This window comes from Pyrus communis, chromosome 11 (genome assembly GCF_963583255.1).
Source record: "Pyrus communis chromosome 11, drPyrComm1.1, whole genome shotgun sequence".
In the NCBI taxonomy this organism is placed as follows: Eukaryota; Viridiplantae; Streptophyta; class Magnoliopsida; order Rosales; family Rosaceae; genus Pyrus; species Pyrus communis.
The window spans coordinates 15,286,025-15,297,996 of NC_084813.1; the positions used below are offsets into that span (position 1 = coordinate 15,286,025).

Below are 11,972 nucleotides of genomic sequence, written 5' to 3' on the forward strand. Positions count from 1 at the left end.
CCTCAATATATTTCCACTTCACCAATTTTCTTCCATCAAAATTTTGATCAACTTAAAATCAAAAGGGTCATAAATCTAGAGAGAGAGAGAGAGAGAGAGAGAGAGAGAGAGATGGCATTGCAAATGAACATCAATCTAATGTGCTCAAGACTAAGGACTTTCATTTCACTGAATATAGATGCTGTAATGCTAAATACATCAAGAATTATATTCCTTCCTACTCAAGGATTTAATGGAGAGGTCATCCAATACTATACCCCTGACCAAAATTTCCATGGCTTCATCAACAGCCTTCTTCTGCATCTTCTAACAAAATAATCATGAATTTCTTACGTAAAATGAGAAAATGCAAATGATATACTTCTATACAAAAGAATTGGGATATCGATATAAAAACACGAAAGTAAATGAATAAGGCAACAAAGTTCATGTGGCAGGGTCAGTTCCTGAATGGCATGCTTACATGCACATGTGGATTGACTCCCAGCATCATTCAACCGAATTACCACCTGTCTCTTCGCCCAAATCAGACTGAGAGGTGCTTGTAACAATTGACGGAGGAGACCACTGATCTGGAACCATCAGAAAATAGGTCGTCATTGCTTTCCGGAACCTTTTCTTGTACTGCTTTGGGGAAATTACAGTAGGAGAAGCATTCTTTGGCCCACCGAGGATGCCCGAAGCTTTAACCCAAGTTTCAAGGTGCTTATCCCATGTATACTGCCTCATGAAATCAATAATTCCAAGTACTAATTCATGCTTCTCTTCGTCCACCCCAACCAGTAGTGAATAATCCATTACGTCAATTGACTGCATCAGATTAGATAACATGTTAGATTGGATAAGGGATCATCTAATTTTAGTATACATGCAAATACAAGTTTAGCCGATCAGAATATGGCACGCGAGCATAGACACAAAGAAGAGAGTTAAGAAACTTACAGCAAGAAAAGCAGTATCATTCCAGACAGCTCTCTCCAACAACCGCTTTGCCTTGTTTCCCACAAAGATTGGAGATGTGGGCATTGCTTCAATCAAGTTCTGATCTAGTAGTACTTTGTCACTCCCACTAGAATCAGGATTATAACGAGACCGTGAAGATCCTTTGAGATCATAGAGCCGCGTAATATTTCTTCCAAACATAAGATTCTCCATAACTAAGACATCTATCTTCGACTCTTTCCCTCCTTTAAGATGCTTTGATTTAACCTTCAATACAAATACAGCCACAGAAAGAGTAGGTATCAGCAGTACTAAAAAAATAAGTTGTTACAGCAAGTTGTCAGGTTAATCTGATTAAAATAGTTGACAGCTTTTGAGGTCAATCTAAAAGCAAGTACCTGATAGATCCCCAAAATCTTTGCCAGGCATGTCGGACTTTTTGTGCCAATTGATTCAGATAGATATTTGAAATAGCCAGGAGCGAATTTTATGAAAGATTCCAACTCTGTCTTGGTGACTTGTTTAATGATAAACCGGTCATCCAAGCTTTTAGCAAAAAAGACATTGCTCTTTCCACCTTGGGCTCCCCACTTTTTACAACGACTAAGGGATCTTACATAGTCAAGCTCAGACGGGCAGCAAATCCTTCTTAAGGCTTCAAAACGTTTTGCATGGTAACATGTCACTGAGTATTTAACCTGACCAAGTGGGCTATCATCTCCGAAAGAAACTTTTGCATGCAAAGCCTTTGTATACGAAAGCGGATCCAAACCCAGGGAGCTACGAGATCCATATGTGGACAAAAGGCTCTCCTCAGTAGATCCAAAGCTTCGATGAGATTCAGGTGTTGTGTCATCATCAGGATGGTGTGACTGCGTAGTGAAAGAATCAGACAAACTAACATCGCCGCCGTTTCTTGTTCTTTCCCCCTCATCACTTATTTGCGAATGATAATCTGGTGACACAAGGGCATAAGATATAAGACTTGTGGGCTCGTCATCGTATACGGGGACAACAGTATCATTTATCCCCACCGGCAGAAGCAGCATAGCCCCACCTTCCAGTTCCAACTCCCGAAAGGATGAAACATATACTGGATTATACTCGCCTAGTGTATCAAGCTTCTGAGCAGCATATAAAAAATTCTTATTGAACCCACGATAGAAGTTTAAAAAGGGCATTTTCAACCAGCTTACAGAGTCTTCGATATTTTCAGACCCCTTGGTAGATAATGCAGGAGAAGCAGAATGCGCAATCATGGGCCCATTCTGGTCTTCTGCATGGTCTAAATTTAATTCGTCCTTCACAGGAGAGGCACTTGAATCTGCTATTCCTAGAACAGGAACAGTGCGGGTATTGTCCTTCGCTGTTCCAAATCCACATTGATTTTCACCAGTCCACGCAGTGTCAAGGGTATCTGACAAATCCATTATGACAGGAAACTGACCATCCGAGAGGAACCTATGAATACCTGCCCTTGCTTTCAAAGGATCAGATTGATCACATGTACTAACTCCATCAGAGAGATTACCTTGATCTTCATTTTCATATGTTGAATCTCGGCCGCTGTCTCTCTCTTTATTTAGCATTTCAGCATGGACAGTGTTGGCAACGTCTCCCCCGTGGTCAAATCCTTTGTTAAGCATTGCATCCACAAGAAAGGAATCACAACTATTATAACTTTTTCCTAGATTTATTGCCACATTATCAGCAATCTTTTCACTACTAGTCGCAGGTTTCCCCTCATCTGAAATTGAGCTATTCAAACCATCGTTGTATCTGTTGTTCTCTAAACTGGCTGCATAAACTAAGCGATGGTCCCACATGTAAGATTGGAAAAGCAGCTGCCTTCGCAGCCGATTGATCTCCAGAATGTCAATGACAGGCTGGCCCTTTTTAGCTTCCCTGTTCAAAGTTTTCTGGAGCAATTCCTAGAAAATAAAGCATCGAGGAAAACATATTACGCCAAATATCAAAACAGAGAATTTACTTCACATACAAAGATGGTTAGAATCATCTCAACCGACAAGGCCATATTGATGTAAATGAAATTAAACCAACAAGATTATCTATTGAATTGACAAGAAGATTTTATGACAAAGATATTTCCACCTCATGCTACGTTAAAGAAGCTTGAGGATGAATCACAAGGGTTATAAAAAAGGAGCTCGATTGACTAAGTATTGTTTCTGGTCCATCCACATGAAAGTGCAGTGACAAAAAGAAAACTCTACACGTATCAACCAGCCATGCGTAAAGTTCAGATTCTAGAACATGCAAGTTTGCAACTACAGCTGGAAAGTGGCACATGAATAATTGAAGGGCTCACCTCAAATTCCACCTTCTCCTTTTGTAACATTCCTTCCAGTTCGACAATTTGGTGTCTCGATTCAGGTGTTACCATGCCACTACTATGTGATCCCGAACCAGATCTTTTCTCCGCAATTTGACGAAGAGCATTAAGTACTTCAGAAAAAAGAAGCTCTGCCCGATCAATAACCTATTATAACCAGAAAACCAGATAAACAAATCAACGACATAAAGCACTGCAATCCAAAAATATCCAAACATGGAACCGTTGTACCTCATCTGTTTCTTTTTGTATCCATTCCTGTTTCTCATAATTGAAATCCACTTTGGCGGGTGGAAGGTAGACAGAATGAACATAAATTGATGCATACCGAAAGCAAGCGACCATCTTCCCGAATCTGCATGAATACACACGTTGAGAGAGAGAAAGATAGGGGACTTTTATGCAATTATTCATTCCACCCACATATCAGTTATGCTCGACTACTTGAAGGGCCACGATGAAGTTATTTGTGAGCAGGTACTTGAAATTAAGAGAGTTAAGCATAACCATCAGAGTTGGGTTAAACCAACCCACAAGAAGAAAAAAATATCATATCAATCATATTGTACTACCACCTATGCAAATACTGGGACACAGAAAATACCCATAAAAACGAAGACAATCTCTATGTAAAGAATGGCCACAGCTCGCCACCCTGCTTGCAGCCGCATGGTTTGAAAAACTGAGCTCCAAAAATTTTCCAAACGATAAACCCCATGCGGCATCAGACATCACTATTCTCCTAGTAGGCGGGGGAAATCCATTGATCCTTGGACACTTCAAGCACCTGTGCCACATCCAGATCTTTCCTTCCCTTTCACCTGGTAAGATTATTTCTGGCAGCTTCTTAACAGATATAGTTAGAGTACCCTGACGATGAGTATAACAATGAACATGTGCTTCTGATGGCATCTCACAAGAATTGCATTGATAACTCTGACACATGATTAAGCATTTTCAGTTTCAAGTTGTATCACAAAGTTGAATGAAAAGAGAGAAGGTAAAAGTCAAAAATAGCTCACCTGATCAAATAAATGGTCTTGTAAAAACCGTCCTAAAGGTTTATCAAAACTGCCATAGTATTTGATTCGAAACAGATGCGACCTCTCACAGACAGTCCCCTTCCACACACACCGGGATGACAAGGAAACTAAAATGCTCTGATGGTCAGAAGGTGACGGAGGAAACTCTTCATTCATGGGTCCTGGTTCATCAGCTTGAGTATTACCATCTTCATGCAGAAATGAATTGTCTGAACCACCTAGTTGATTTCCAGTACTTACAGTTTCATCATTTTGGGCGATCGAGAAACCACCCTGTCCCATAGACTCTAAAGACCTCAAGCTATTGCCAGCAAGATGATTAGACATGATATCAGAGCAAATTTTGGTTGCAGAATTTTCTACCTGTGAAATTTTTTCAGAACCCATTTCATTTTTATCATCAAATTTATGATAAGGAGAAAGACCCTTATGATAAGTATCTGAAGCATTCCCAGATGGAGTAGAGTACACAGATGTGGTATCTGAAGCATTCCCGGACGGAGTAGGATACACAGATGTAGACTTGGTGAAACCTGTAGTGGGAGGAGCGGGTAGAGAGGTACGATCACTTAGTAAAGGAGGTTGTATACTTCTGATTGCTGCGTCCAAATCTGAAACTGGGACACTGATGGATCTTCGTGGTTCCTTGTGAGACTGTCCATTGCCAGCAACACTAAAACCAGGCACCGTGGAAATGGACCTCTCAATGCTTGATGGTTTATCTGGAAGCGCCACGGTAATTGGAGTGTTCAATGGGAGTTCTGGCAGAGTGGCTCCTTCATCGGCAAGGAAGGATGTCTCCAAAGCCAAATGATATGCTGCAAAAATTCCATACTGAACCACATGCTTCAATTTTTTTAACTCGTCCCCATTAGCACCTCTAAGTAGAATCTGGAATGACATAGACAACATAGCTAAATGAAAACTTCATAGCACTTCAGAATCGCAAGTACAGAACTATGCAAGGTTAAAAAGATTGTCAACAGTGTCAAATTAATGCAATCTTCATAAACAAGTGTAGCAGGGATACTCAGAGGACTTACAGTACAACCCAACGGCTTTGGGCAACCTTCAAAATACATCAATGTCTTCACCAGTTTTTTCCCACCCTGACTGGCAGAACCAAGATCTTCCATGAACCTCTCCACATGAAATAAGTCGCAGTAGCCCAACTTCTGTGATGAGAGATGATCAATTGAAGGGACTATTTGAGCACCTGTGCAGCGAGCTATACGCTCTAAAAGTGGCCTCTTGATATTCAGAACAAGTGATATGCCTTTTGCAAGAAGATATTCCTGGGCATATCGAGAAACTGATTTCTCTACCAGAAGGACATCAGGGTGGTATGCATCGACCTTTGCTACTGCCATCTTTAAGTGGTCCATCTCCTAGATAGGATATAAGTGTATAATAATGATTATTAATTAAGGAAATAAAAATAGTTTCCAATGTTCTAGAAACAATCAAGTGAAAAAGAGAAGAGAAGAGTAGGCAATCACAACCTGCTGCAATAGAGTATCAAAACTTGACAAGAGGTTAGAAACACGCTGGTACTCAAGAGCACCACCAAGGATCATAAACCGAGGTTTCTCTATTTTGGATGTCATTCGTCGATGAGCCACATTTTTCTTACACACAACTCCTTTGACCACCATACTAGAAGAAAAACAGTCAAAACCTTAGAAAACAAACAATATTTACCAAAGCTTTTACAGCAACAATAGACTTTAATTTTTTTATTCAGACGGAAGGCAACGTTCATACCACTGGGGCCATAAGCCTCAACAAATCAACTACAATGAATACAAACATGTGATTTCGGTGCAGGTTTTTCTTTTTCTTCTGAAGTGATTAAGAAAGTCAAACTCATTCTGAGTAGGCATAACCTATAAACAGAAATATTGCACCTAAGAGTTGTTGGTCTCGCGGTCAGGTCCTTGGTTTTCTCCCAAGTGGTCTGGGGTTCGACTCTCCCACAGTACCCACCTGGCAAATGCTATAGTTTCTCCTCCCCAAATGTTGTGGGGTCAGGCCAGGGGCCTAGTAATTAGTTGGGTCAAAGACTCGGATACACTAGCTTAAAAAATAATAAAAAAATAAACAAAAATATTACAGGTCTATAAATATGAAGTGGAAGGTATGATAAAGAAGTACATCACTAGCAGAGTAACTCATCAGATATGCATTGCAATACTTCATCAGAACAAAATTCACTTAACAGAAAAGCTTAAATCGTTTAATTAATCCTGCAATTGTATGAAAGAAACACTGCTACGGTGCTACCTTTTAGATTTCGAGTTCTCTTTCTAGTGATTATACAAATATTTCTTCTTTTGCTATTGCAAGTGGATAACTATGAATAGTGATTTGTACTAAATATGGGTCTTCTGTATGTTTCACCTATGTTTTCTTAATCATTCATGCACAGAAATCAAGCCATGAAATCACCATTGTGCAGTAGAAGTACATACTAATTAGGCATGAAAAATTCAATGAATCAAAATGCATCATTACCTATCACAGCGAGATCCAGAAGCTATACATTTTACTTTTACATAACCACCTGGGTCCATCCCTCCCCCTTTGCTCATATCTGGCTTTAATAGTGTAGCAGCCTCCCAGGACAGAGACGTAATGATCTCCAACCAACCTTCTGTTTCTCCTTCCTGGCCGACTGGAAGGTTCTCAACCTGCAACAGCTGAGCTACCAAAGCCCTAAAGTGTCCATCAACAACATTCTTCATGGCCTTCTTGTGCTCCTCACCTGACCGATCCCTATTGCGATACTCCCCACTTCCAAAACTGCTTGATGCACGTAAACGCCCCCACTCTCCTGTAGCGTCACCATCATCATCATCATCATCAAGTAGAACAGTTTCCCTTTCATCTTCTTCATCCTCTGGTTCAGGGGGAAGCCATAAAAGTCCATTGTTCTCAAAATCCACAGGTTCTGTATCATCATCCCCTGCAGAATACATAGAGGAAGATGCCTCATATTCATCCCCAGTATCATGTTCATCTTCTTTTTTTTCGATCTCTTGGATTCCCTCCAAAACCTGCGAGTCATGACTGGGAAGTAATGAGGAGCTGCTTAAATTTTTCACATCAATATTTTCTCCATCAAGATGCACCTTATGCGATCCATCATCATTGCTCATCTCATCGAAATCAATGTGACTAAAGTAGTCACTGACTTGAGAATAGTTCTTTGAATCTGACTGATATACACCATACTCAACATCCTCGTCATCACTCCTGATACCAAAGAACAAACAAGCGGTTCAGCAGGTGCTAAATAATTATATAACTACATATAATTTATTGTTATCTTCTTATAAATTATGCTGAGAATGGGAATCATAATTAACTTGAATGCAATTCTTAAGGGTACAAATAATAAGAAATGTAAACCTGGCAAAGAAGAAATATAAACCTGGCAGTCGCAACTTCATATTGGTCTGGAGACATATCGGCACCAAAATCACTGTTCTTCCATTGACTGAATTTGCTCTGCTTTTCTGTGTTAGTTTCCATTAGAGACGATTGACAGGGGCTGAGGCCAGAACCAAGTTGAAATCGTTGATATGGCCCAGTTGAGTATGGCATTGAGTTAGTGAAGCTACTACTGCTGCCAGTGCCACATGACTTAAAGCTAGCAAAACTGGTTTCTGATGGCGAAGTACTAAGATCTAAGTTGGCAACCGAGATTCCGTTATCAGGAATAACTATGCCTTGCTCCCGTTGCTTGTAACAAAAATTGCATACACGAATCTTCTCCCACTCTTCTTGATCTTTCCTTGGGTCACCAGAGGGGGCAGGTATTGAGTTCTCTGTACACTTAGCACAGAAAACTCGTCCACAAAGTCGACAATGATGTTTACGGTTAAAGACAGTAAACTGTGAATCACACTCGTAGCATACCCCACAGATATGATCAGGCATCCAAAAATCCCTCGAAACATTAGCAGGCTCTGATCGCCAAGGGATCCATGATTTAACCATGGAAATAAAATGGGAGAATATCTTGCTGGGCGCAGCCATCGACAAACGATTCTGCTGCCCCGCTCATTTGCCAATTACCACTCTTAACAAGGCAAATTCTAGATGGGAAACCTTCACCAATTCACCCGAATACTAAAACCGAAACACTAAACTATTTTCAAGCATATTCTAGATTACAACCGCGCCAAATTCACCCCATACGAACAAAAACTAACCACACAAAACACTAAAGGCACCCCCATCAGTAAATCCTCTTTGTCTATGTCGATTCAACAACCTGGCACGAATCGAAAAATAAAAGGTATAATTTGGGTTAATCTTAAATTCAAACTAGTAAACCAAGATCCTACTTGCCCACCAAAAACAAATATCAAACTACAGCTCAATTAACCAAACAAAACTAACCCAAGCTCCGAAATCGAATGAAAACAAAGAGGAACACTGGATTCAGCAAACCCAGAATCTTAAAAACCCCCCACAACCACCTCCCAACCACTGCCATTGAAAATTCAGAAAACCCAGAAAGCTTCTATGCATGTACCAACTCAGACCCATCTGTCTCCAGTAAGTTCCCACATGCAAATACAAACCCAAACGTTCCAAAAACAACACCAATTTCAAAAACACCAACAAATTCAAAACCAGAGTCTCTATTTTTTCAATACAATTGGGATAAAAAAATTTAAAAAAAAATACCTTGCGATTCAAGTAAAACGGAAACAGAAACCGTTTCCCTCCAGTGAAAAAGCCAACAGGTGGCACCCGTAGATTGCCGCCACGTGCCCTCAAGAATCCTTGACGATCCGAAAGCTCCAAGAAAAATTACAGAGGGGGTACAAAAAACTGCGAAACCCCTCGTTCCCAGAAACCGATTCGTCCCCAATTCAATGCCCCCTGCGCTTCAACTCTGGAACCCAACAAACCAATCCGCCATTTTTGAGCTAGAAAAGTTTTAGAGTATCAATGCAACAGCAACCATCTCCGTCGATCTTTGAAAATTAATTCTCTGAATCCCGTTCGTTCGTCGTATTTCGTTAAATTTTCTGTACCTTTCTCTCAATATTTTTTCACTTTTTATTTCTTTCTTGTGGCAGAGACAAAGATGGCTCCTATTAACGTGGTTGCATATATGTAATTTGGTCTTTTTTTCTTTTAATTTTCCCTGTGTTAGTGGGCAAACGACGTCGCTTTTATGACGAACGAACAACAGGCCCAGAAAGTCAGAGAGGCAAAATTCAGAATTCAAATACCGAGAGTACCCTCGCAGGTGTTCTCCGGCCAACGTAGATTTTGTGTGCGTGTTACGTTTTGACTTTGACGGACACCTGTGTGCACTTTCGTCATTTAACGTCGCCGCCCAATTGACAAGCAATTGTTGGTAACTTTGTTCTGTTGTTGTGTCCAATCCAACTATTCAAATGGAGAATAGAGCGGAGCACATGGTCGTTTACTACCGTCACAAAAATTAATTATGTTTATGAACTTTAATGCAAAATAATATTCATTAAATTTTTTTGTTATTTAGTATTATAATCTAGTAATATTTCTCCTCATCGGTAAATAATAGATTTTAGGTTCGATTTTTTCCAAAAGTGAATTTTAATCATAGTATTACTAGTATGAGGCTAAGTCACCCTCTTCATTTAGATAATATCGTTTTTTTCAAAAATGTTAATTGATTCTTTTCTTCCTTGACAATTAACAATTTAATATGCTAAAGCTATTATTTGTTTGAAAAATGAAAACCTATCCAAATGGATTTTTATTAACAAACGCGTGAGCCCCCCATTGACATTTATACTCAAAACATGCGGATTTCAAGGGCAAGAAATCCTAAATTCTATTAAATATTTCTATATTTTTTCAATTTAATTATTTTGATAGTTGTTTTGCCAGAGAAATTTATTTGGACCCATTGTTATCTTCACTCAACCAAACAACTTTCTCCCCCAAACTCCCAAAATTGCCTTTGAATAAATAAAAAAACGAAAAAAAAAAAATAGAGATTGGTGATTTTATCCCAACACCCGATAACCCTAGAACCCATCACAACATTACACTTCTCTATATTTTCGGCGAACTCAAATCAAACGTCAACAAAAAAATTATGTGAATTCGTCAACGACTACTATCTCCATTCATTATTTTTCTTTTCTTTCTCTTCCACCTCTTCTCATACCCTTGAGAAGAATAGGAATCACCATACTCTATATGCGTCAGTGTCAGCGTCGTGACATTTCACCCCTAACCACAACTCATCCGCTGATTCTTCAAAATCAGTCAGAGCCCTAGGCTCCTTCCACTACTTGGGAGCTTACGATTTCATGCTCTATTTCACTCCCCGATGGGGGTTCTTTTCACCCTTCCCTCACGGTACTACATCGAACATGGCTATGCTCATGTCAACCCCACTTCACAAAGGCCTCTCTAATTGCCGATTGATTGGATCCAAATTCGTATAGAGAAACAAGAAAGAGTGAAGGGGTGCATCAATGGTCGCCGGAGTTTCAATTGTGTTTGCCAGAAAAATGGAGGGGTCCAGTGGTGAAAACCTCTCTTCCATTCTGTTTTCTCAATGGTGGCTATGAGCTCGAACGAGTGCTTGATATTTACTCATTGTTTTGCAATTGGTGATGTTTTATTGTAATATTTTTAAAGTTAGTTCACAGTGACCTTTTTGGAAATAAGTTGTTCATAATATGTATTTGTAATGTCTTTTTTTCAATGAATAAAATATCCTACTTTTCAAAAAAAAAAAAAAAAAAAACTATTGTATTAGTATATTTGGCGGTGTAAACTTGGTTCTTTGGTGTTCGGTGACACCGTTTTTAATTTTTTAAGTAGCAGCTTCACAGCTCACACACTACTCATAGCCATACAGGACAACATTCAGAGGTTCTTTATTTATGATTAGTTGTTCCTAATTACAGATGCATAATCTATCACTATCATACATTTTCACATTTTATTAATAGTTGTTGAGAAGTAATGTGTGTAGGAAACCGTGTCAAATTGGGATTTAGAGTACAGATTTATATTTATATCCAAGTCTTTCTAAAAAGAAACACGAAGCCATCTACTACCATTGGAGCACCCATCAACCAGCTCTTAGTAATTAACAGCGTAACTTTTTTCAAACTTGAAAGAGATTTAATTATACGTTTCTTTTACGTTTCAATTTAAAATATATTTTAAGTTTCAACTTTAGAGAATTTAAGTTCAAACCTTCTTATCTTTCGACTTAAGTAGTGAAAGCAATTTTCAGAAAAGATTGTATCGGCACTCTAATTATTCAAAATAGTCACCCTTCTTTCTTTACATAATGTAATTTAGTCAGAGTCTACTTAATAATTTTTTACCTCCGCGATAATGAAATTAGAAGATTAAACATTATGATTGTGATATGAAAAAAATAAATAAATAAAATGTGATTGTGATATGCAAACATTTATCCTCTATTATATTCTAAGCTAAATATAATTCATGTATCCGTCTTCATTGTAAAATGTAAAAATTTTAGGTTGAAATATGTACCACTAGCATTTATTTATGCCAACCTAATCCATGCAAATTGCTTATATCAAGTCCTTTTCAGTAGTATGTGCAGTAGCGTGTGCATGCAACCAGTGTTT

At 38.9% G+C, this 11,972-nt stretch overlaps 1 protein-coding gene across 1 annotated transcript; it reads right to left on the reverse strand.

Annotated features, from left to right (window-relative positions):
- Positions 1–151: 151 nt before the first annotated feature.
- Positions 152–8,993, reverse strand: LOC137709526 (1-phosphatidylinositol-3-phosphate 5-kinase FAB1B-like). The gene is made up of 11 exons (XM_068448612.1): positions 7,772–8,993; positions 6,853–7,593; positions 5,841–5,994; positions 5,382–5,726; positions 4,318–5,229; positions 3,900–4,231; positions 3,527–3,650; positions 3,272–3,442; positions 1,341–2,873; positions 943–1,209; positions 152–810 (listed from the first exon to the last, which is right to left on the reverse strand). The coding sequence occupies exons 1-11, from the start codon at positions 8,377–8,379 to the stop codon at positions 490–492; spliced, it is 5,508 nt and encodes a 1,835-aa protein (XP_068304713.1). The 5' UTR covers positions 8,380–8,993; the 3' UTR covers positions 152–489.
- Positions 8,994–11,972: the final 2,979 nt, after the last annotated feature.